The 25,623-nt window shown below is 41.5% G+C and overlaps 1 protein-coding gene across 26 annotated transcripts in view; it reads right to left on the bottom strand.

The window, feature by feature from the left end:
• LOC126272746 (transcription factor HNF-4 homolog) overlaps positions 1–25,623 on the bottom strand; it is a 594,004-nt gene that overhangs the window by 187,819 nt on the left and 380,562 nt on the right. For 4 of the 26 annotated variants that reach the window (XM_049975828.1, XM_049975832.1, XM_049975839.1 and 1 more), the window contains exon 1: positions 15,255–15,348. The exons of 14 other annotated variants lie outside the window; for them this stretch is intronic. In XM_049975828.1, coding sequence (XP_049831785.1) covers positions 15,255–15,318 — 64 coding nt within the window. In that variant the 5' untranslated portion in view covers positions 15,319–15,348. Of the gene's footprint in view, positions 1–15,254; positions 15,417–25,623 lie in introns of those variants that run through there. 8 more of the 26 variants (XM_049975820.1, XM_049975823.1, XM_049975809.1 and 5 more) reach the window with 6 other exon arrangements.

Below are 25,623 nucleotides of genomic sequence, written 5' to 3'. Positions count from 1 at the left end.
ATTTCTTGGGAAATAAAATTGTTTCACGGCATTGTTTTCAGATTTACAACTAAAATGATATTGTCAGTAGTAGCGCATATGCTTCTCACGTTATTTTTGTATTGTAAACATCTTGATACATTGTGGACAACACGCTAATCAGAATCAAACCACTAAATTCATTGGCACTATTGGTTTTAACTGGTTTTAAAAACTCCGACTTTCGCAAAACACAGTGCTTTTTTCTTTTCCCTGACATGTATCGACGCATAAAGGATATCTTCGGTGGCTCTCGTCTTACCTCTGTGAAACATTACACAAACTTTTGGTCGGTTCTTTATTTTAGACGTAAAAACAAAAATCTGTGAATTCTACTTTGTTGCCTGAAACTGCATCGATTTTAAACACTAAATTATTTGAGCAGTCTTGCTTTTATGCATTTTATGGCACTAGAATGTCCCATCTGCAAAGTAGGTGGTATTATGTTTCTTTGCTCGAAAAGTAACTGTCTTTTACACTTATCCCGAGAGCAACAGTACCGTTTTTGCTATGTTGTGGTTGTACAGGTAGGTAAAATAAAACTGACGTGGAAAAAAATTTGGTGCACCGTAAGATGGACAACCCAACTTACATCGTACGCACCTGGGGTTGATGATGTAAGCTGGCTTGTCCATCTTATGGTGCACTAAATACTTTTTTTTCACGTCAGTTTTATCATAAGGGGCGATCAAAAAGTTTAAGTTCGAGGTCGGTACTGCAGGGTATACGCAACGTAGCGCGACTCCGAGGCGGGTGCACAAGCACTAACGTGTAGGCAAAGCATTAGTTTTTCATTCGAGTATTTCCGACGTGCGTGCGGTAAATGTGGAAGCGTAAACTACGGCGTCATTATTACCAAAAGCGTCCAAACAGGACCAAATGTGCTATTGTTCTTTCCTTGGATGCCGAAGGATAAAGACTGGTAGACATCCGTCGGAGTATGAAGAACGTATGAAACAGCGGTGTTATCCAACGTCTCCTCGTCCCAAGAAGTTCAAGAGCCAGCTAGAAAGGAGATTGTGACCATGCGCTTTAATTACCGGATGTCATTGCTTATTGATTTCAAGTTACCTGATGCCTCTGTTACTGGGGAACGGTATCAATGCGATTACCACGCCTTCGACCCATTAAAGGCCTTGAAAGGTCGACGATTCCTATCGGACGAGGATGTGCAGTAGGCGTTCTAGACTTCGTAACACAGCTGGATACGGAGTTTTATCAAACTGGTATCATCAGTGTAGTGCGTCGGTAGGATTACCTCACTGCTCACGGCGATTTCGCTTGATTCTCATACCGATTCTCAACTGCGCTCTCTTCAAACGCAAAACTTTAATGTCCCTTATATGTCCACCGAATAATAATTCACACTGCTCTTCACAATTTTTCAACACAGGAAAATGAAATAAGAGTTTCTAAGATGATTATTTCAAGCTTTTCCATTTATTAGATTGCAAATCATTTAGGCAGAGGGCTGTTAGATCTAATAAACTTTTATTTTTACGATATTTTTCAGTCTGGCTTCCAGAATAAGCGTCTAGTCTCTATGAACTTCTTTTCGTTAGAAATCACGGTGCGAAACGCTCAACAACATTCTTCTAAATGCACGTTCACTTCATAAGCAGGATGATCACGCTTAGCTGTTGTCAAACAGCGCAAGGTATTCCCAATAAGAAGGGGAGTTATGCTCTTTGACGTGCGCCATTCATTGTGTCAAAATCAGCAAGGGTGAAACAGCATCTTAATGCCTACTATCCTGGCAACAGACTTCTGCCGACAATGCACTTGATTACTGCAAGTGTGACAATTATTATTTATAATTAGATGTCATGCGTTCACACTTTTTCAAATCTATTTATGCGATTTAGATAACCATCATAAGTTAGACTTTTTAACGAAGATTACTTCTTCGTATCAGTAATATAATTCGATTCTTGTAGTGGTGAACTGGCGTCCTATTCTCGCTATTTCGGTAACTCGTGACGCAGATACCTGTGTTTACCTTTCGAGGTGGTACTGAATAGCCGTTCCTCCTCAAGATTCCCGAAGAATCCTCTGTACATTGCAAGGGATTGGCAGCGAAATGCTGTAACGACCTCTTGTAAATTTTATCTCGCACGTGAATTGTTTGTGGCCACTCGAAAGTGGGCAAATATCCCATTTTTTCGACAGTACGGACTATGTCACAGCAGGCGCCATAGTTGCTCCAGTATGAAACAATCGCTGCCAAAGAAGGGAGACCTTATTGTATTTGATTGTAATGGAGTAAACGAGACGTTCAAGTATTCACACCACTATCTAAAGTATTACTGCCTATAATTTCCCTTGTCAATCCAGGGTACTTTCTTACAGAGTTGCATGATCAGTAGTTAAGCATCTGAAGGAAATAAGAGATCACAATCAAACAAATACAAAAATGACACTCTGCAGATCTTTCGTGCACTGTATTAAGCACCTTTTCAGAGGGAGGTACGAAGAGGTTTTACAGCCAGCTTTAGATCTGCAGGGAGCATAACCTTTTAGTGGAGTTAACCCTGCCTTGCTCATGGACAGTGACCACTTAAGAAAACGGAAACCGGCATCTTCTGTTCCGTGGAGAGCACCTACAAAGTTTGAAACTTATACGCAACGCGAACGAACACGTAGCATTTTATGTAAGCGAAAATAAAATTATTCTGTGAATTTGTTCATGGTATACCAGAGACATTGTCCACAGCAGTCTTGCCACAGTAAAGTATTAAAATACAGAGACGTCGGACAGTGACTGATACTACTTTAATTCAATTGAAGCAGCCGAAGTACTACAACAAGGTATCGTTTTCCTGACTGAAACAGCGCTTAAAGAAAAAGAAAAAAAAAAGAAAAAAGTTCGTGGATTTTTGAATGTAGAATATCCACAAACATAAATCTGTTTTATCATATCCAGCAGTGAAACTTTAGAACATAATTGTGTTTACACTGAGATATCTGTAATCAAAATTCCTTGGCCTCTTAGAATTTGATAGTGTAGTCTAATTTCTGTTTGTCATCCAATACCTCCTTATTGACAGTAAAAAACAAATCGTAACACGAACGTAGTGTGAAATTACTGACAACATTATTTCTAGAGAATAACATTCTGTCTGCGTTTCTGCAGATCCTGTTCTCTTGATCCTGAATTCATGCCTCGGCTAAGACAGTTCTGCTAGGAACGAGACGCAGAGAACAGCAACAGCACGCTGCACCAGGGGCCGCTGTAAGTTTCGTCATGTGCCACGGGGTTATCGCCTACTGCCCCCAAGATCGCTGCCCGGAATGCCGATGACAGAACGAGCACGACATCCTCCTCATGTTTGTGACGTCACCAACATTTTGCCGTGTGCCTTTTAAGCGACGTGCTGGGTCTTACGAAGCCATTATTGCTTCTGGACTCAAACACTGCATCTCGACCCTAAAAAGCAGTTCTTAACAACAACAACCAGGTCCTATATGTATATGCAATCAACGATCTCGTTTTCCAATTCACTAAAAAATATTCGAATGCTTCCTGTTATGCCTTTCTTTTGAGAGACAAGGTACCGCAGAAATATAAAAGATTTTTTTATACACTAGATCGCGTGTTGTCTCGTTTACCTCGAACTGGTCAGGAAGTTGTAGACGATTAATTGGCATATAAAAAATACGCTGCTATAACCACATTTTACAGTCTACTACGACAAAATAGAATACGTGGAATATCAACAACACTGAGTGAATACTTTTCATTAGCGAACCGAACGCTATAAAAGCAACATTCTGCACACTAAGAATAAGATAAGCTATTTAACACCAAAAAAATCAAGATTCATTGACGTTGAAATACAGGTTTAGACAAGTGAAGGTATTATGTAACTACGTACAGTTCTCAACTGCATTCGAGCGACATTGAAGGGAAGAAGTATAGTGCCAGGGCCAAAATCTAATTAATACCTGATGATCACTAAAATTTTAAACTGTAAATATGTTTGTGTGCTTCTGGTCTTCTGAAAGACTTCCGCTGTGTCTTCAGGTCGGTGTTTTCCGACTGTTTCGGTTCTTATTTTCTCTAGCGGTTTCTCATTTGACCTCATGTGGCTTCACTACTCCCAAATGCACGATAGTCATACTGTCACCATAAACGAATGGAGAGCACGAGTACAATCCTTGAATCAGTAGCCTAAAGCAATGTTGCCCTGTACAAGTTGTTGATCTGCGATAATAAAGCAAATATGATATAAGCATGGATTTACGATCATTTCATGCCTCATAGAAGTAAAGTGATGGAATGGCTGTTATGGTACACGGTAGGAATTTTCACAAGATATGGAAACTTGCTATATGGTGTAAACTACCGGTTGCGGTGTTGTGCGGGTTTCGCCCGGAAAACTGTTTTCTCGTTGCAAAATAAGGGAAACTACGCTGTGCTGGCGGGAATGGTCTGGATATCTAGTACGTTCCCTGTTTCTTTCAACGCGTGAAGTGAATGCAAACCAAATCACTCGAAAAACTTTTGCACCGTGCACACGACCAGTGTAGTTTGTATTTTTTTAAATCTAGAATCACTTTTCCAAGATTCCTTTGGCTTTTGTTTATCGCTATGCGCAGCCAACTGTGTAATGGAGTTCAAGGTAAAACTGCATTTCCAATGCAGTTTAGTAGTTTGCGCTGCATCGCTAATACTGTACGAGCCATTATAGATTGCGTGCATTCCCAACTACACTCCGCAAGCCACCTCGCTGCCTGCTGTGGAGGATACATTGTGTACCACTGTCAATTTTCCCATTTCCAGTTCCAAGTCCGAATGGTTCCCGGAAAGAATGATTAATGGTAGGTCTCCATGTCAGCATGAAGCTAATTTTACCATCGGGCGTCTTTCGCAAGGTATAGGGGAGGGAGCAATATATTGGTGATTCTTCTAAGAACGCGTGTGTCTGAACTCCAAGGTACGGTTCTCAGTGAGGCGATACAATATGCTTTACGACACGCTCCAGCTAGGGTCGCGCAACACTATTGTTGTCAGAGCGACACGTGTGTTCCCACAGGAGCCATGCAATGGGCAACAAGACAACAGGAGGCAATAGCCTCGCCTGTGGCACGTCGCTGCCAGTCTCTTTACAACTTCCAAATGTGTCAGGTAATTACTTGAGACTGGAAAGAGGTATCGCTCTCCTTCCAGTATTAATAACAATTTCGATATATTAGCTACATTTAGTACACAGCAATGTATACGTAAAACGCACCATTCGTAAACTGGCCAGTAATTGCATCTTCTACTGCAAAATTTTCAAAATATGCCTATGTTTTACTTAAGTTCGAAGTATGACAGTAACTATGGGCAATAGTGAACAGAAAATCAACTACCAGCGGTGATAGACTACAAGATGCAGAAAAAAATCATCCAATAGTTTCTTTACATAAAATGAGAAAGATTGCGTAATGGAGTATACGCGAGAATCCCGAAACAGTGGTTTTTAGTTTTTAATACAAGAAACTACTGAAGAACTACAGCGATGGACATACTCGTAGCATTGATTCAGTTGCATAACAAAAGTTTTTTTGAGGCACATCAGATACTTGAAATTCAATTTCTCTGTGTAGCACTTAGTGATATGACACAATCGTATTGGTTCTGTATCGCTGTCGTTCCAGTGTGAACCAGTTAAGTCGCTTCAGCTACGTTTCTTATCCCTCCACCAATGCAGGTTGCTTCTGTTATCAATCGCGAGTCGCTTCGCGTATAGTATCGCCTCTGGGAGAAACGCCCCTAAAACCAAACCACACCATGACACAGAACGTGTCTCGTGCAGCACCTGCCACTGGATGTGGCTGAAGATCCCCGTGACGTTTTCAGGCTTATTAAATGAATCGGAAACGAAACTCACTGCTCTTCTTTGGATCTTCTACATTTCCTCAAATAATCCTGTTTGGTATGGTTCGCCGGCCACGGTGGCCGTGCGGTTCTGGCGCTGCAGTCCGGAACCGCAGGGCTGCTACGGTCGCAGGTTCGAATCCTGCCTCGGGCATGGGTGTGTGTGATGTCCTTAAGTTAGTTAGGTTTAAGTAGTTCTAAGTTCTAGGGGACTTATGACCTAAGATGTTGAGTCCTATAGTGCTCAGAGCCATTTGAACTATTTTTTGGTATGGTTCGTACAGTGACAACACTGTTCTATTAGTCTAACGAGAGCTTTGTAAGCTATCTCCTTTTCCGGTGGGTTACAATTCCTGAAGGATTTTTACAGTGAATCTGACTCGCATCTGCCTTACCTGAGATTAGTATGCGATCGTTACACTTTAAACAGCTCCATACGCATATCCCTAGATTTTTTTAGGTGTGACTGCTTCTAGTGATCGTTCTTCAGTCGTGTTATTATTTTATAATGGTCTAACACAGCTGGTCTGATAGTCTTTACTTTCGTATTTCGTTCATTAGGCCCCATAGCGGAAACAGCAGAAATTTCATAATACACTGTTCAGTCTGTCAGCACCCCTCGAACGGTCATTTAAACCACAGACCATGAGCGAATTGCTGTTTTACGGCTAGGAGAGGGAGAAGCTGTCCGCCTCATTAGCGGTCAGCTACAACAGCTAATGAAATCACAGCTCGTAGCTGTCCCGAGGTGAATGCGTCGGAAGGTGTGCTGTCTTTCTGGAGGCAACTGGGAAAGTTGTGTCGACGCAGACCTGTCGCAACCCTCTTGACACGATCAATTTGGCCTCTAGTCGCCCATTACGACCAACGGTGCAAACCGTTCATCAGCGTGGTACGCAGAGGAAAAGGTGCTGGGTTCCCTTCACCGACGAGTGCAAGATTTTCCTAAAACTGATTATCATCAAAGAACAGTGTTAGGCAGCGAGATACCAATGCACCCCTCAGGGGTGCAGTGCCATGGTTTCAACAGGAAGGTAGGTGAGTTGCATTTTGGGCCGTTACCATCTAACAATGTAGGACGGCTGTAATCATTATCGTATTTCGACGATGGGTTGTGTTTCATGCGTATAACGGTCCCATCTTGAACATTTTCCTATAACAAAGGAAGAAACAAGATACTGAATGTTACCCAGCAGTAGACTTATTTCACAGATGAACACTACCGAAAAGACTGCTTCTATTTTAGACACCGTTTAATTTTTATTTCGGAGTAAAGTAACTGGTTTTAGTCTCATAAAGCTCTTTCTTTCATTCGCTGTTCTCCGTGAATGTAAGTTCAAACGCGTTTGCAGATATGCAGGTGGTGCAGTATGATATTGTTGTGCATTATAATACATTCAGTGTCACTTGTCTTCTCTTTTCTAAAGCATGCAATTCGTAAAAAAATGTAATGAAGAAAAACAAGAGCACAGGCCGAGCAGCGTCGCAGAACTTTATGGAGTTAAAGCATTTACGGTACAGAAAACAACTCGCCCCCCTCCATACTGTGTCTTGTCGAAAATCTTGTGTTGATATCTTGAGGGGATTCGGAAATTATTCCTGTTGACACGTTATCTACCTCATCTAGGTTTTTATGAAAAAACTTGTCTTCCGTTTGCACTGTCCGTACACTCAATATCAAATAATTGAGTGAAGCTACATCATAATTTACCAGTTCGACAACCTATGAAGCTGTCGAGGACACTTCTTGATTGTTTTCCACTCCAACGGAACATGCAAATTAAATGAGATAAGGTGATTTCCCTACGTTTCTTATCTTGTCGTTATGATCTTAGCATTGCTGTTACGTGCCACGCAGGGAAATATTTTGAAGTTTGTCACCGCATTTAGACATACTCTGACAGCTTTTCTTTTGGCAGTAAACTGCTTCCGGCATCATTTAAATGATCTCCATATATACGCTGAGACTCAAAGTGAAGTGCGCAGCGGAAAAAACTATTTTTTGAGCACGTATTGAGGTTTCTTACCGTTACATCCTCTAATGTAGCGTGGGAAGGCTGACAGTGTTTGTGCGTCTCTATGCGAGTTTTTATTTGTCTAATTGTATGTGCAAAATATCTGTGGGATATATACGCAGATTTTGAGGGATATCCGTTGCTTCTTCTCGGAAATCTGGCTCTTGAGATTTGATATGAGAGAACAAAGGACAACCGACGAGGTGTGGCTCAAATGTTGGTTATAAATGGCGACACGGTGCCTGCGTAATAATTAATTGAACAACTGGGTGTGAAAGTCTTGTGTAATATTAACACGATACAACAAAATCGTAAAAAATTAACAAACGTTTCATTTAGTTTCCAATTTTTTCTGAATACAGCCGAGTTGGATTTTTAGCAAACGAGACGGCTTCCTTTTGAAACACTGTCCTTGTACTCTTTTACAGTGAAAAACTCATCACTATGTTGTGATGATCTGCAACGTCAATCTGCCCTGAGCAGTATTTAGCGTAGTTCAGCAGAGTATTTTGGAAGCAATCTTTTTCTCTAATTAGCTTTAAATCCTACAATGTCAGTTTAATAACTCCGTTTACTACGAGTTTTCGTTTGTCAATGAACTGCTCAAATAAATTGTGGTTTTCGTCTTCGTAAAGACAGTACAGCATTTGACAAGTTCAGTAATATATGTATTGAAGTCGCACTGAAATTTAGTAGCATTTTCCGCGTCTGAGCTATGTCATCTGCGATTAAATTCACAGCTATATGTCCTCCTTGCGTTCCCATAACGTGAGATGGAGACTGTGGTGGCGCCTCATGTTACGCCTAGTATCAGTAAATCGGACGGCCAAAAGTAATACTGCCGGCACGCTACAGTGCGAAATCCCGACGTTATCTTCGCTTTCGGTACCTTCTTATTGTGTACGTGTGTCAACCAGTTTACTAGTCTATTCACGCAGCTGATGCTATGCCTTTACATTCTCTCCCCTGCTCTCTCCTTCCCCCACCTCTTTCCTCTATTAATGCCATCTGCAGCTATCGTTTTCAGCGAGACGATAAAAACCAGAATACACAATCGTCCTGCCTTTTAATGTGTCTGGAACAAGAAAGAGATGTCTTATCAACGATAGTCACAGTACATCTCGTCGCTGTATGGTATACACCGATAACTTACGTCTGCTACGAGTAGTACAGTTACGCAGCATTCGGTGAAACTCAAATCTGATCCCAAGTAGACACCATGTTACTGACAGTGTACTTCAACAGTATAAAGCAGTTTTGGTTTCATTCTCTATCTCTCCACCATAAAAAAAAAAAAAAAACAGGTAGAGAGAGAGAATGAGACGGGGGGAGGGAGGAGGGGAGGTACAGAGAGAGAGAGAGAGAGAGAGAGAGAGAGAGAGAGAGAGAGAGAGAGAGAGAGAGAGAGAGTTATTAAGTAAGCGAATGCTTGAAGTTTTAGACGATGCACGGAGAAGGGAAACGTTACGTAGCTGTGGTTTCTGTCACTAATGTTTAGTCAGCACTGACGTCATAGGACAACAAGAAACACTGACAGTGCAAACTTTGCGTCGCCATACTTATATTACCTTAAAACCTTTTATTTTCGTATCTCAATGCTAATTGAACTGTGAAGTGGTAAAAATGTTCTTCAGTACCAGGTATCTTATTTCACTGAACATGCCGTCTGAATTGTACGTAATGCCTTGTTTCCGAGATTTTTGCAATGATGGTTCGACTATCTTTGAATGGTTTGGAGGAATCACTTCAAAATATCATTAGATGTAGGATTTGTGAATTAGCGTTTCATATTAATTGAAGAGATATTATTGTGTACGAAAATCAAGGCCGCTATCAGGTCAAATACATCAAGTCAGAAAATTAAATTTTGACGGTCGATTTTCGCGTTTTCTTCAGTAAAACAAGTTACGTCTGTTATTAAATACAAGTTGTAGCACGCTGGCACAACGTGAAAGGCAAGACAAGACACTAGTGGGAAGCCTGCCTGTGGTAAAACTGTGTACTAGCCACGATAGGGGATAACGTCTCATCGATTGTTGGTCATGTGTAGAATGGTTAGCTCGAGGTGGTATGTACAGACACACTGCAGATTCCCAGACACACTGCAGATTCCGCATAGAAGCTGTTATTGTTAACAAATCGCTGAGACTTTAGTGCGGTTTTTCGATATAAGCTCAAAAATGAGGATGCAGGATATCTTAACCTTTCAGACCAGCTTGTCCTGGTGAAAATTTAAAAACTTTTTCGGTTTTCCTATCTCGAAATTGCTTCTACCTGTGCCGAGATGAAAGGCAGCATGATTCCGAGTAGCATGTGTGAGTGCTAGTACTATTATGATAAAGTCATTAAACAAATTCACGGTCGCAGTTGTTTTCCTTGACCAAACACAAATACTTCGGATTAGCCATGTCCTAAGTAACTTAGAAGAGGTGTGTGTGTGTGTGTGTGTGTGTGTGTGTGTGTGTGTGTGTGTGTGTGTGTGTGCGCAGCGCACGCTACCATACGTAAAGTTTGGTGTCTAGTGTTTGTGGAAACCCATGGGAAAGAATAGTGACATGCTGGTGGCTATTAATTGTGATTTAGGAAAACTGCAGGAAGCCAGAATTAGGATTACAGGACAGCTATGGGAATGTTGTTGTCCTTAATACCAGACCAGCTTTCTTAAACGTGCGTCATCTACCGTCTGTGGTCGCTGTGTTGATTAGCTATGTACAGCATATGAATGATACTAAAATAATACAATTAAAATTGGTTTACATGATACACACACACACACACACACACACACACACACACACACACACACACACACACACACACACACACACACACAAGACACAGGGCTAACATAAGTAACTTCAAGTTTCGATTACTTAATACACTTTTATGCAAAGCAGCTCTCGATGATAGTGCTGTCACACTGCATTAGAAGACTAGAATTTTGCTAGAACTGAACCAACTCTACAGGTTCTCTTACATGACAGAATTAGCTCCATATTAGAGGGTGACCATGTCTTAGAAAGGCTAATCATTTACACATATGATTACTTATTAGATGAGTCTTGATGGAATATGTGCGTTCAAGGATGAGGGTTCTATAGTACCAGAAGTTTTAGAGTCTTTTAGGTTGCTTCCTTAGTACTTCACTACAAGAGAATGTTTAGTTTCAAGACATACTTGCCAGCAATACAAAAACTCCAAAGTTTGTATGAGCAGTTCAACGCTATTACATGTTTACAATTTCGATATCTCAATTCGTAAATTTTATTTGGAGGCTGCAACACAAATGCTTGCTTTCAACAGTGAACAGCACAAACTCTTTTCCTCCGAAAATCGGACGAATGAATGGTAAGAAATGTGAGAGATGGGTGAAAATCTAGAAGGCAAAACAAAGAGGTAAAGTCGTAAGAGCGAGAGCGACAGGACATACAGATGGAAGGTAGAGGTTTTAGGGAAGACTACCTATGCTATTCACGAACACAGGACGAGTGTTATTGTTACTTAATGGACAGTTACGAAAAGGTCGGTATTTTTTAAATAAATTGTTTCTATTCTTTCTTTGCGCTGCTGTTACAGGTGTCAGCCCTTTATGATTTCACATAGGAAAGAACCTGATTCTCTACTTGCCTTATATAAGATGATTCAACTATCCCTACCGACAGGTTTTATGCAACCTGCAATGCTTTCAAACATTATGTGCGAGATTGTTATATTATTGCGAACTCCATGTGCAAACCATTAATATGACAGAAAAATATGAACAAGACCAATTTATAGATACTTTAATGTAGTCACATTTTTTACTGGTATACGTTTTCGTTAGAGACCATGGTTTTCGAGTTATTCAAGAAAAACGCGTTCGATGGTTTTTCTTGAATAATTCGAAAAATATGGTCTCTAGTGAAAACTTATCCCAGCACAAACTTTAAATACATTAAATTTTCTACAAAAAGGCCCTGTTCATTTTTTCTGGAGGACTAGGTTTGCACAGAGCGAGCAAAAGAATATGAAAATGTTGCACGAGATACCTGGAGATGTTGCAGGTTGCATAAAATCCATAGGTAAGGAGCAGCTGCATCGCCCTGTACACACTATTCATCTAAGAAGATTCGAGACTTATTTTGTTCCTGGTGTGTGAGTGACGTCATAGCAGTAACTTCAGTGGCAGCTTGAACTAACAATTGTAAACAACAGATGAGCATTCGTCCAGTCGACTGTGAGCAGATAGTCTTGAAAAGTCTATGTGAGGCCGTTGTGTGTCAATGCTCTTCTGTCACAAATCGCAAAGGAGCAACAAACCGAACATCTCTCATCTATATCACGCGGCGCAAGCCACCAAACGATGTGTGGCGGATGGTACTGCTGGTAGCAATAACTGACCCCCTTCCTCTCTTTCACTCGCGGATAGCGCCTGGAAAGACTGACTGTTGGTAAATCTCTGTATTAGCTCTAATTTTTCAGATCGTCTGTTCAAGTCATTCTCCAGAATGTTTTGAAGAAGAGGGAAGAGCACAGTTTTTGTTCCCACACCGACTGGCCATCGAACAAAAACTACGTCGTTTGAACCATTGCTGCAAATGACTAGTGAAAAACGCGGGACGTTCTTTTCTGGAAGGAATCGTTACGGGTCACGAGACTGTGTTAACAATAGGAACCTAGCACAAAACTACAGGGTGCGAATGAGTGAACAGCACCCGAGAGAGGGACTTTTCTGACAGTTTGACATGGTTGCATGAACGTTGTGTGCGTTGTAAGTGGGAGACACTATGCAGAACAGCTGAGGCCTTAAAACCACATATGTGTAATGGAAACTGAACGTCATGAGTGAGCATGCGAGCTAAGGAGTGAAGAAAGAGGAAAAAATTATAGTCTACGGTGGAATACTGATATGTATCGAGACGAAGTGGATAACTGGGAAGGTTATCTCCAGAGAGGGCTTGCAGATCATGTAATGACCCGTGGTAGAGCAGGAACTTTTCAGCGAAAGAAGAGGCTATCCAGTATTGCGGCAGAGGGAGTCCCAATTGGAAATAATAGGGGGGAGGGGGGGGGGGGGGGCAGGCACCTCTCTTACAACAAAAGGAAACCTCCGGAACTTCCTCCTCAGGACAGGGGAATGAGAACTTTTTTTTTAAACAAGCAAGTCCAGAAAGGAACAATGTATGCGGTAGTGTATTTGTTTATGTATAGTCACTGTAAAGTCAATCACTTGATCGACATTTGAAGTGTACCTGTGTTTCTCCAATCGAAGTGGGTGGGAGGTGCTTGTTAGTAGGTCACTAACAACGATTTCGTCAGAGTTTAAACTGGTTTGATATGAATTTATGTTTCAATGCTGGACGTTTGTACATCTAAACATCTCAGTCTTTATTACAAAATAACGCCTAAAAATTCCTGTTCAGTGCAGTAATTATCCATTCCCAGAATCTGCCAATGTAATGAATGAAAAATGCTTTGGAAGTATGAATTCTCAAATGAAATAAAAATTTTTTCTTACAAACCTTAACATTATTAGGTGTCTTCTCTGTGGAAATAAGGCACGTTCGAAACAGTTGAGGTCACATTTGTTAAGACCCCTCTGACAAAACACTATCGTAAAGATTGGCGTTTTCCTCATTTCTTTGATATTCCTGTTCGAAATGTATCTTCTGGTGCTTTAGCTTGTGTACCGGATCAAAATTTTTTCCTATGACTCATTCAGGCGGATACAAGCATGATCGGCACACAGAAGTTCAAGTTTGATTGCAACACACTCCAACAAGGGTGACGATAACTTGACTAGAGATCGTTTTCTTTCGCTGTAACTCGTTAGTGTGCGAAAGAAAGTACTGTCTCACTAGCGGCAAAAACAACTCCAACCAAGATGTTTCGTAACTGTCTTGTTGCGTCTGATTTTCAAACACGTTATCGTAAGCCTGTTTATAAACACTAGCCAAGATTTTTTTCTGTAGAGACAAGCGCGACCGAAGAAACCGTTCTTTATAGTAACATGAAAGGCAGATTAATAGGAGTTCGATTGCATTTACTCTTCAGAGAATTAAGGAAATCTGCTGAGAGACTGTCTAATTTCTTGAAGGAAAAACGGCTTGCCTCATCTGAGGAGAAAAAAGTTACCTGAAATTACATCAAAACGGTGCCTCGTGCGTACTACGTGTATTTTGTCCATTATGACATGTTGGACACTGAAAATAATGATTTAATGTCCAGGTTTCTTACCTATGTATTTTTTCCCCTTCTATTCGTTAAATGGAAAAGCAACTGATTTAGCTGAATTTTGGTAGCTTTCTTTCGCTCGAAGAAAAATTCTAGTTTGGCCTCCTTGAAGATACTTTTTTCCCCCCCTGAGCAGCAGCGCTTCGGCACTACTATACGAGCAGTGCCGAAACACTTCTATAAGAGCTTATATGCTGCTTCATTTTTATGTTATCCTGTATGTCATCCCCGAGTGTTTCGAGGTAAGGAATTTAGACGATAAAAACTGTAGCTTATGAATAAAAAGAAACACGTTTAAAATATGGTACGCCAGAAGCTCAACTAATTGTATTACAAAAAGAATGTACAGAGTTCGTATTTTTCTCAGTATCTTTTATTCTTAACAGTTACACGTCGTGATGGTCGAAAATTTCAATATTTAGCCCTTTTACGAAAAGGGCTACTGTTAACAAAACAATTCTTACTAAAGTATTATTTCGCTAACAGACGAACTTGTCTAGACGTACTATAAAAGCGTAGCATCCGCATTGCGGTTGCTTAAGTAGCTCGGAATATTTGGGTATCTTTTTCTTAATAGGTACCAAAAGCTGTCGCCTCAGTTTCTGAATCACACTCGCTACAAAACCATGTCCTTGACAGTTTTTAAGCACAGTAAAGCAGTTTGGTAGACGCTGATATCGATGAACGTATAAAGAATCGTTTACCTGTCAGTAAAGGAAGCAAGACTCAATATTCAATGTGACGGAACTAATCGCAGTGTCAATTACGTGCAATGGGTTAAGTGTGCAGGACCTCTGGGAAACCTGCTTGTTAGGCGGTGACAGACACGTATGGTAAAGCGCAAAATAAGTACTGTTCCTTTCGCACGAGGCACTGTTGTGAATGAGTGCCCACACCCAGAAGGATTCACACGAAAAAATTTAGTATTAAACATTGTTTAATTTTGAATATTTATTGCGCAGTTTACAGTTCCTAGGCACCTCGACCAATATCCATAATTACTGGAGAGCCACAGAAGAAAAAAGCAGCTTCTCGGACGTAGTCTTTGAGCCGATATGCCAAGGGACAGCAGGTAGGAACACCCGCTCCGAAGAGAAGTGGGTCTGGACGGGAGAGGTACTGCTGGCTGCGCCGGAACTACTCACCGGCGAACTGTAAGAACACGTCCTCCAGCTTCATTCCCTCCACAGGCTCCGCGCAGACGTACATTGGATCTGTGAGCGCCGACTACTGAGTGTGCCGCAGCAGCCACTGGTTTCCGCGACGCTGCTGCCGCCCAGCGGCTGATGGCTACTGCCCAGCCGACTGCCGCGCCCCTAGCGGCCGTCACCGACCGCCAGCCTCCCAACTCTTACAGCCTCCGGAGCTGTACCTGCTGTTTATCTCTACGTGGGTGCAGCCGACAGATACGTAGCTCTACACCTGTAGCTCTCTTTCACACATTGAAGTCTGGTGTACATTAACGGGAAAGTAAGATCAGGGACGTATACTAGACATTGTATGAGGAAGTTGACATAAATGGAGAGGTAATGTACCAATGGCCATTTCGAGGAGTCAAGGCTGTGTTTAGCACACGCAGCATGTTATATGCAATACCTGCACAATTTGCTGCCACAGTGTTATTAGATCTGGAACGTATTTTTGCGACACGCAAAGCCTCAACGAAACCTATCTCGGACGTCAGCATGGGGCGTGGGCATCTTTGCTCACAAGATTGTTTGCTAGGTTCGTTAGAGAGCGAAGTCTAACGGACAAAAAGTGCAAAGAAAGGAGCAATTGTTCATTCACGTTTTAAATACTTGTGTGCGCAGTGGACACCAATCCCAATTACCACCGTGAACGTAAACGAGCTGTAAAACGCATTGGCATTCCTTTTCAGCACGGTAATCGGCATCAAAAGAATAACAAGGAACATGTCAATTTTCTGTCATCTGCATTTGTACCATTCTCGGTGAATTTCAATAGTGGCTCCTCGGAAATAAGAGATAGTGTACTATAAACCAAAAGAGAACTTTCATTCCTTGGCCCATATACCGTAGAACCTCTGTAATACTTGTTGTGGTGGATTTCATATATGAAGAGTCTATAACATGTTGCCACTACTGTGACGACATGTCCATATCCAAAACTAGTGTTACACGTGTTCTAAAAGTACTTTGATCAAGGAATGAAAGTACTCCTTTGGTTTATAGTAGACCTGAAGATGGCTTAGACGTTATACGGAAACTAGTCGTTTGAAGTAAATTTTGATGATACGGCTGTGGTGGTTCGTTTTCTTTATTTATATCAGCCGCTCCCCCAAGGGCGCGAGGACGGTGGACTTCCACGAGTCTTAAACGTATGTCTTATCTCCTGAAACACACAGCGGAGGTACCGACGTCACGTTTGCAAGCAGCCACTGTAGTATTTGCAAGGCTGTACCCGAAAGAATGCAATGTTTTCAGAGTGCCAGATCACTAAAAACAGTGTAGTTCTTGGAAAATACGCCTCTGAGGCATTCAAAAGCGTGTCAGACGTCTTCTCCGAGAAGTAATGCCGAAACACCTCGTACCAACGAACTTCACAAAATTTGTGCTTCATAACAGTCCAATTACTTACTCTTAAAAGCAACAAAATTGAAAACACACAGGAAAGTCAGTCTGTAAATTCCAATGGCCATTACGTTCAAGAGGGCGTATTGTTACTTCTGAAACTACAGCAGTAAAGAGCGGTTAGTTCGATCTCCAAGCTACTGTCTATATATCTGAAGATGTTATTGCTCAAGCGAAATTGTTGAAGATGCCAGACAATTGTTGCCTGACAAAGGTCCTTACTTAACCGTTAAAACCTCATATTTGGAAGCAGTACGCTTCAAAACTCCGTTCAGCTATCCTGATTCAGTATTTCCTACGTTGGAAGGGTAACTTGGCATGGCTGACTTCCAGTTAGATTTGGATTGTTTGGGGGAAGGAGACCAAACAGCGGGGTCACCGGTCTCATCGGATTAGGGAAGGACGGGAAGGAAGTCGGCCGTGCCCTTTCAAAGGAACCATCCCGGCATTTGCCTGGAGCGATTTAGGGAAATCACTGAGTTCCAGTGTCATCCTCCTCCTACAAGACATCATGCGACGTCTTTGGTGACTTCGTTTTCGCCGAGACGTTAAATCACGAACTTTTATCTTTGTGAGAACTGGAATTCATCATAATAATTAGTATAGCACGTCTCTCATCTTCTGACAGACTACAGTTCTGCGCCAATGTGCGACGCAGAAGCTGTTAAGGTGGCAGCGTTATATTCCTATAGATTGGAGGTTTGGCCTTCATTCACTCACTTTCAACAGGCAGCGAAAATCGTTATCACAGCACCGGGTGAACGAGAGTAATGAATCTCTTAAGTAATACCACTCGATCCGCAGACGCCATCTCGTCCCAAAACCAACCTCTTTTTCATGTTTCCTGTTCAGCTCAACAGTATCGGTAAGCCTCCAACGGCCACTCCGCCAATCAGCAGGTAATCAAAAATCTCCTCTTAATCGAATTCTCCTTCAATTGCAGACTTGGAACAACGTAACGGTCAAATATGTTTGAAAATCTTCGAGAATACACTGTCTTTCGAGCTTTGGAAACTGACACTGGTAGTATAATGTGCCATGTGACTGACGTATGAAGATGCGTCACACAACTTGCCATAGGGTTAATACCCTCTCTGAAAGATGGCTAGGCTTGAGGGGTACTGCGTTTTCGCTGCCAGATCATCAAATTTAAATTCACTGATTTGTTTGCGGGGAAGCTTGTGTATTAGGGATCCAACATGTGATACGCAGGTGCTTGAACACTGCACCTTCCAGAGTAATTTTATAACTGTACAGAATGAGACAATATTCGCGAATCTTGTTATCTGACTAGTACCAATAATATTCGTTTGAACAACTGCCAACAGGTCCAGAATAAATGAAGCAACGACACAGCTGGGAATGTGTGTGGCAATATTTGCGGTTCCATGTCAAGCTAAAACGAAGTCTCTGCAGCTGACAGCCAGGAGCTGTTTTTTCTTAAGCTAAATACACCCATCTGCTTTTATCAATCTAACAGTCTTCATGCCCTGATAAATCTCTTGTTTGCTGTCCACTTACGCTGAAAGTCGCTGCGTCACTAACTTTCGCATTTGGTTCTATTTTAGTATTTTTTGAGGATGATCCGTTCCTATAATTTTCCACATTCCAGCGACAAATTAGCTGTACATGGATTCCGTGCCATATATCCCACTGAGGTGCTTTCATGGTCTTCTCTCGTCATCAGGTGTTTCTGGTAACTTGTCATTTCGTACTTTGTCGTCCACTATATTTAAGCAGTCCTCTGTAGCAAATGCAGTTGATTATACAGTTTTATTTAACTCGCAGCTCTTATCGTAAATCGATCGGTTGCTAGGTCCTGACCTAGCCTACATGTAGTCTAATACTTCAGATGATAACGTCTTCGAAAAGAACATAAAATTTTAAGTAATAAGTCTTGCTTCTGATGTAGCATAATAGACATTCACGGCCACTACATAAAATTGTTTCAAATTATCCATCCCTTTCCAAATCGATCTTCTTGCTTCTGTTTCAATCATTAGCTTTCTTCGTGTAGTTCAAGTTTTCGCTTTTATTTTCTCTTTTAAAAATTTGCCTGTGTTTTATTAACATGTATTGGAAGTAACAACCACCTCTTATTCGAAGTGACACAATAGGTTTTGTGGAGGCCTACTTCAATGAACTAATCCTGCAAAGCCCGATGTTCGAGTAATGCTCATTTTAATTTTGGCCCATGTTTAGACTAGCCGTTTGAATGGAGTGAGATTCTTCAGTCTATGCCCAAGATCATAATTCATCGATTCTGAAAACTAGTTTCCTTAAAAGATATTTTATTTTCTATTAATTGCTTAAAATACCGATAAAGATTCAGGGACAACTCTTAATTGTTTGCCTAGATAAAATCCAATTTCAGTTTCGTAAACCTCTGATCAAAGGGAATCGTTTGAAATGCATCACAACAATATTTCCTTTTATTTTTATTTTTATATTCTTTTAGTAATTTTTGTTTTTGTATGTTTTCAGCTCTTCCATATCGTTTTCAGCCGGTTAAATCAATGTGTAAGGGGACGATCGAAAAAGTTAGTCTGAGGGCGTTGCTGAAGCATTATAAGCAATGTAGAGCGTCGCCGATGCGGTTATATAACCACTGACATCTAGGCAAGGGATTAGTGTGGCATTCGTGTCTTTCTATCGTGCGTGCAATAAACGCGGAAACGTGAAATACGGCGATGTCATTACCAGATGCATCCAAACAGGACCAACGTACTGTTATCCTTTTCTTGACTGCCGTAGGACAAAAGCAGGTAGACATCCAACGAAAAATGAACAGTGTGTGGGGCAGCATGTCTGTCGAAATTCACAGCTGCGATATGGTTCAAGAGCCAGTCGTATACTGGAAACTGTTCTTTGATTACCGGGACCAATGCTTATTGATTTCATGGCACCTGGTGTGACCATCACAGAGAAACGGTAACGCACAACTCTGGAGAAGTTATGGCGCACAATTAAGCCGAAATATCCGAGAAAACTGCGAAAAGGGTGCTGCTGTTTCATGGTAACGAGCGTCTCCATATCGCAAATGTCGTGATGTAGAAGCTACGCCACCTCAATGGAAAGAGAATCATGCACCCGCACTGTAGTGCTTATCTCTCTCCATGCGATTATCACCGCTTCAGTCTCTTACAAAAGGCGTTGAAGGATCGACGATTCCTGTCAGACGAGGATGTACAGCAGGCAGTTGGGGACGACTTCACGCAGCATGACACGATGTTTTACCAAACGGATATCTTCAACCTGGTCGCCGGTGGGACTATTTCCTTCATGCACGTGGCGATTTCGCCTGTTTGGCATATCTATTCTGGACTGCACAGCCTTCTAAAGGAAACTTTTTGATCGATCCCTTATTTATTAATATTATTTGCATGTAGACAGATCTTGCAGTTTGTGAGCAACTTCTAAGTCTTTAGGATACAGCCCCCTGAGCCATGGCTTCCTACTCTGACGTGAAGAACCGCCTGTTTGTGGTGCATGTGGTGTGCTTTTAACGGTTCGCCACATTTTAACCGACTATATTTTATGTAACGACGAGAGGGTTCAAGTTGGTTTAGCGACAGACCTGCCCTCAAATTTTAGGTGATAACGAGCTGATGTGGCACGTGTTTAACGATTTTGTGTTTTGTATTCACTTCTATCTAAGCTCTTAGGTCGCCGCTTTTAGTGTGTTAGAGAGCGATTTGCTCATCCCGTTGTTGCTTCTATGATCCGCCGATCTTTTCTGGACTTCCCTCTTAGTGGACGTCCAGATCAGATGTCATTGTAATAGTCTACCTTGCTTCGCTACACACACACAAACACACACACACACACACACACACACACACACACACACACACAAACACACACACACACACACACACACACACACACACACACAAACACACACACACAAACACACACACACACACACACACACTTGTGTGCACTTTGGAACCACTAGGGAGCGTTCAAAATTAATCTGTGAAATCTGAACGCTATCCGAAGTAGCAAACATTGCTTATGTTTTTCAGCCCTCCCGTTTTGCACTTACCTCTGATGTGATCAGGGAAGGGTGCAACATTGACAAAAGCGTGAATAAAATAGCAAAAGGTCCCTCTAACATCCATCAGTTCGCCATCACATTCGGTGCCACTTGTCCATTTTCGTAGAACCTTCAAAAATGTACCTGTAAAGAGAAGCTGTGGCCGAGTTCTGGGCACCTGAAGACAGGCAACACCTTTACACCCCTTCGATTCCGCTTGCCTACTAGCCGGCCCAAGACCGGCAGCGTAGTTCGCCTGCAAGCGACAAGGACTAGTTTAGTTTGTCTCTGTACAGGTGCACTTTGAAAATGCTCAACAAAAATAGACGAGTGGTGCCAAGCATGTTGTCGAACTATGGGATCTTAGAGGGACCGTTTACCGTTTTATTCACACATGTGTCCGCCTCGCATACGTTCGTGGTAACACCACAGCAGGACTAAATGCGAGGACTGAAAAAGCACAAGCCCCTTTTGCTGCTTCGGATCGCATTCTGATTCCACGCTGTGTTCCAGAGCAAAAACTGCTGTCACACTGTAATCCAAAGAGGGTGCGATCACGTTCAGTGGGACTGCTGGCCCACGGTTTCCTTAAAGAGTGGCTGAATCGTCCACAGGGTGCCAGCAATGTCCGAGGTTGCCAAGAACGCCGTCCCGTTGCTCGTTAAACTGCTGTCGTTTTCGACTGAGAAATGCAAGGGAATCAATACCACGAAGGAATAGCTGGTTCCATTCAAGGCCTTTTCGTGTCGATTCTGAGATGAGGTAAGTGTGAAATGTTTTCCTAGGCAATCCATTAGAAAATCGCGTAATTTAAATGCTGGGCGTCGCGGTTCCGACCTTCATCGCGGAGGCGTCAAAAGAAGGGTGAAGTGTGGATACGAGACGGTCTAATGAGCTTCCCGTCATGTGCCACGTCCACATTGGCGATATGAAATGTGGTGCCAATGTGACATCATTAACGCACCTTACACCTCACATGGACTTCTGAGTTCCGGCCTTTTTCCACTTGTGTCAACACATTGCTAATTGAATTGTCGTCGAGGGCGCCACGCTTTTGCACGATTACCGCGAAAGGTTGTAGGTAAGTTTGAGACGAATTTCAAACTTTTACGTCGGAATGGGAGACAATTACAGCGTTTCGAAAAAGTGATCCTTTAGTTGTGGTGCGCAGTGTCGTTCATTAGGCCTAAGCTACTTATACACTCTTAGTAATGGAAATAATCACAACATCGGAAGGAAAGCCGTGTCTTCTGAAGGATGGCCGTCGCTACCGAATGCATACAAAATGTGAATATACGAACTGGTTGTGCGTGAATTTCGAACGGATTAAGTGTGAGGTGAAAATGGTTCTCACACATGATGTATGTTTCTCCACACACCATTATGTTAGTGTAGACACATGTGAGCTCCGGATGCAATACTACTAGATTACTTATGCTGTATGTGATGTGAGGGATGGTGGATCTACTAAATCACATGAACTCACTCGCTCGCTCGCTCGCTCGCTCATGTTTTGATGTCTGAACGGAGGACCGCTGTTTAATTATTGCGATACAACACGCCATTGACTGTGATGAATTCTATGACCCATGACAGCACAATGTAATGTGTATTGGTGCATTTTCCTAACTGAACATGTGACACATACGTATTTGAAAATTTCTCATTGTTGTTATAAAGCCAATAGGTAGAGATAATAACTCCTATTGGGGTGCCCAGATTTCCTTTTCAAGTATTCACAAATTCCGTGCAGCTCTATTATAATTTATTGTCATTAACTTTGCTATTGGAATTCATTCATATTCTGGCGCGTAATTTCTGAGTCATTCACACTTTTCCTCCATTATACTGTCTAGACTTTCTTCTTATTTCATTTGTAGAGGCTGTGTACTTTAATACAATGTTTGTGTGTTTATTGTTTTTAAACAAAGCATTGCGTAAACTCTATATTAATATTCTGACATACTTAAAGCGACCTTAGGTTAACGTTACCCTGCAGAATAGCGACCTGTCTCTCCGTAGTCTAAGAAACGAAAAATTCAAAAAGTATAGTCTGTGTCAATCTGCAATTTGTATTAGAAATCAGAGGTCATACAATATTTGTATTGAAATATGTTAATCGTAAAGTGGCTACTCTAACTTTCGTTCCGTAAACAGTTATGAAACGCTGCAACAAGTAAGAGACATCAACTATTGCGGCATATCTAAAACAATGTAAATAATGAGAAACTGATTCGACATTTCATATCTAATTTCAGAATTAGAAGTACTGTGTAGGTCATATCAGCTTTACCTTTTAGCTTTCGGTGTTTCATTTCTTACACGCTAATAGTTGGAACTACTCAGAAGTTCCCCTGATGGTGACGTAATAATCAAAAACAAGTTAAAAAATAAACAAATACTAGTAGACGAAATACAATTTATTGGCTGTTCCTCCTTTAAAATTACGAAAAACTAAGTACAGCAAGTAATTTCTTAATAACCAATGACATTATCGATTTCGAGTAATGGCGTTTCTTATTTGATATCCTTGTTCATACACTTGCATCTGCCGATTGAAGAATGTCAAAACGTAAATCAGGAAGACAATGGAATGTTTCACTGTGCATCTACGCACTTATTTTTTCCATCAGTCTTCTACTATGCCAACCTCCTCTTATCGGAGTAGCACTTGCGCTCAACGTCTATTACTTGTTGTATACATTTCAATCTCAGATTTCCCTTGCAGTTTTTGTCCTCCGCAGCTCCCTCAAGCACCACGGACGTTGTTCCTTGATGTCTTAATACATGTCTTACCATTGTATCCCTTCTTCTTACCATTATTTTCCGAATGTTCCTCTCCTCACCAATTATGCGATAACATTAGTTCACCAGATTTTCATCTCAGACGCTTCCATATCGTTCTTTATCGGTTTTCCAAGACTCACTTCTTCATAATGCTGTGTTCCAAATGTACGTAATCAAAAAATTCTTCAGATGAAGACCAATCTTTGTTACTAGTAGACATATTTTGGCCATTAACGCCCTCTTTGCCTATGATTAACTTCTCATGATTAGAGTTCACAGTCAAGTAGATGCCTGTGCCGGGCTGCTTTTTATGTCGTCCTTATTTCGTCTGTCACGCGTTATGTTTCTTTCAAAGTAACAGGATTCCTTTACTCCATCTACTTCATGGGCCTTAAGTTTATTGCTAATTTCATTTCTGCTCCTCTTCATTACTTATTTCGATTTATTCTCGATGCAGGTTCATTTCATTGAGTGGATCCTACAGATATTCGCTTTCACTGAGGATAGTAGTGTCATCAGAGAATCTTATCTGAACTTGTTATCTTCGAGACTGTGAGAATATTTTTCCGAAAGTCTGATGGTACGTCTCCAGACATACGAATTCTGCAAACAAACTTGAATAGTCGTTTAGTTGCCAATTCCCCCAATCATTTTATATACTTCGAAGATGTGTTATCTCTGTATTTCACCTTATTTAATCGCAATCGTTCAGAGCTCTGTTCACCTCTGACTCTAAAAATGGATCTTCCACACCAACGCCCAACGCTAAGATTTTTGGCTCCTGTTTCCTCCCAGTTCTTTGGGACTTTCAATCACGTTTGACGCCTCAGATCGAGTAGGAAAGAGTTTTATCGATGGTGTAATGAAGCATCGACTATGGCTATCTGGATGTTAACTCCTGATTCTCTGGAACTTTTAATTACGTTCGACGCCTCAATCACAATTGGCAAAAGTTTTTATTCGGTTTTCAGATGATGCCTAGAACAGGCGAAACACTTCACATCTGAAGATTAAATGAACCATCCTGTGCAACCAAGACTTTTGTCTGCATCTAAAGACTTATTACTGTTGCTGTACCAGTGCCACCGCGGCAGTTATGGAGTGGAGTGATTTTAATCCATTTAATATTCTTGTAGATTTACATTTATATTAGAACACTGTTAACAATGGACAATAAATCACTTGAATGGATGATACTGACTAGCAGCACATACTAACAATTTCTGTAGTGATGCATGTGCGGCAGTTCATTTGGGTTGAGCACTCACGGAAAAGGCGAAGTCAGCCAGGTCTTCCTCAAAAGGGAGGCTGGGAAGATACTTGTCATATCCTTCAGGAGCGGAGAGAGAGAGAGAGAGAGAGAGAGAGAGAGAGACTTCGATGGCGGGAACCACATTGCAGAAAGTGGCGGTTAAATTTTTAGAAGTGTAACTTTCGACACAGTGAGTGCTTAAAATCGTTTCTCCGTCAGTGATTTGTTGTTCTGTTTACTCAATTGACAATGTTTTAGTTGTCTGGAGTCTGACACACATTGAAATGTTTCTTTACGGGAAAGTACTGGTGTCTAATTTCTGTTGCTGGCTATAGAGGAATCAGAAAACTTGACTCGTGCTCTACCTTGTACTGTGGTAATTTCAAACCTAGGAGTTTGTGGACAGCACATTGCGTGTACTGTGTAGCAGGTACGCCACGTACATTAACTAAACAGTAGCTGATGCGCAGAGAGCAGATCATCAGTGCATTATAACTGTTGTCCTTCCTTCAATAATGATAAGCACACTCCGGTTCGGCGGATAGGAAGATGGTTGCAGGAAATGTGTTGTGTTCCATTTGTTTGTTCACTGAGCATTTTCTGAAAGTGCCAGTCAGGTTGAAGGTCTTCGGTTTCTCGCTGCTAATCACTATCAGTCAATTCTGTATCCGTCAAATAAGGGCGGTAGGGCGATCTAAAGAAAGTCCAACATATGTTCTGCCAATCTCGAAATTACATGTACGGTGGAATTGGATATTGTGTACTTCATATTTACACATAGTTTGCGCTCTTCACTTTTTTAGAATAAATAATTCACGATGTCCAAGTTGTGACTCACTCTAGCA

Source organism: Schistocerca gregaria, chromosome 5 (assembly GCF_023897955.1).
Source record: "Schistocerca gregaria isolate iqSchGreg1 chromosome 5, iqSchGreg1.2, whole genome shotgun sequence".
NCBI classification, from domain to species: Eukaryota; Metazoa; Arthropoda; class Insecta; order Orthoptera; family Acrididae; genus Schistocerca; species Schistocerca gregaria.
The sequence above is the reverse complement of the archived record's forward strand: the minus strand, read 5'-3'. Positions and strand labels throughout refer to the sequence as shown.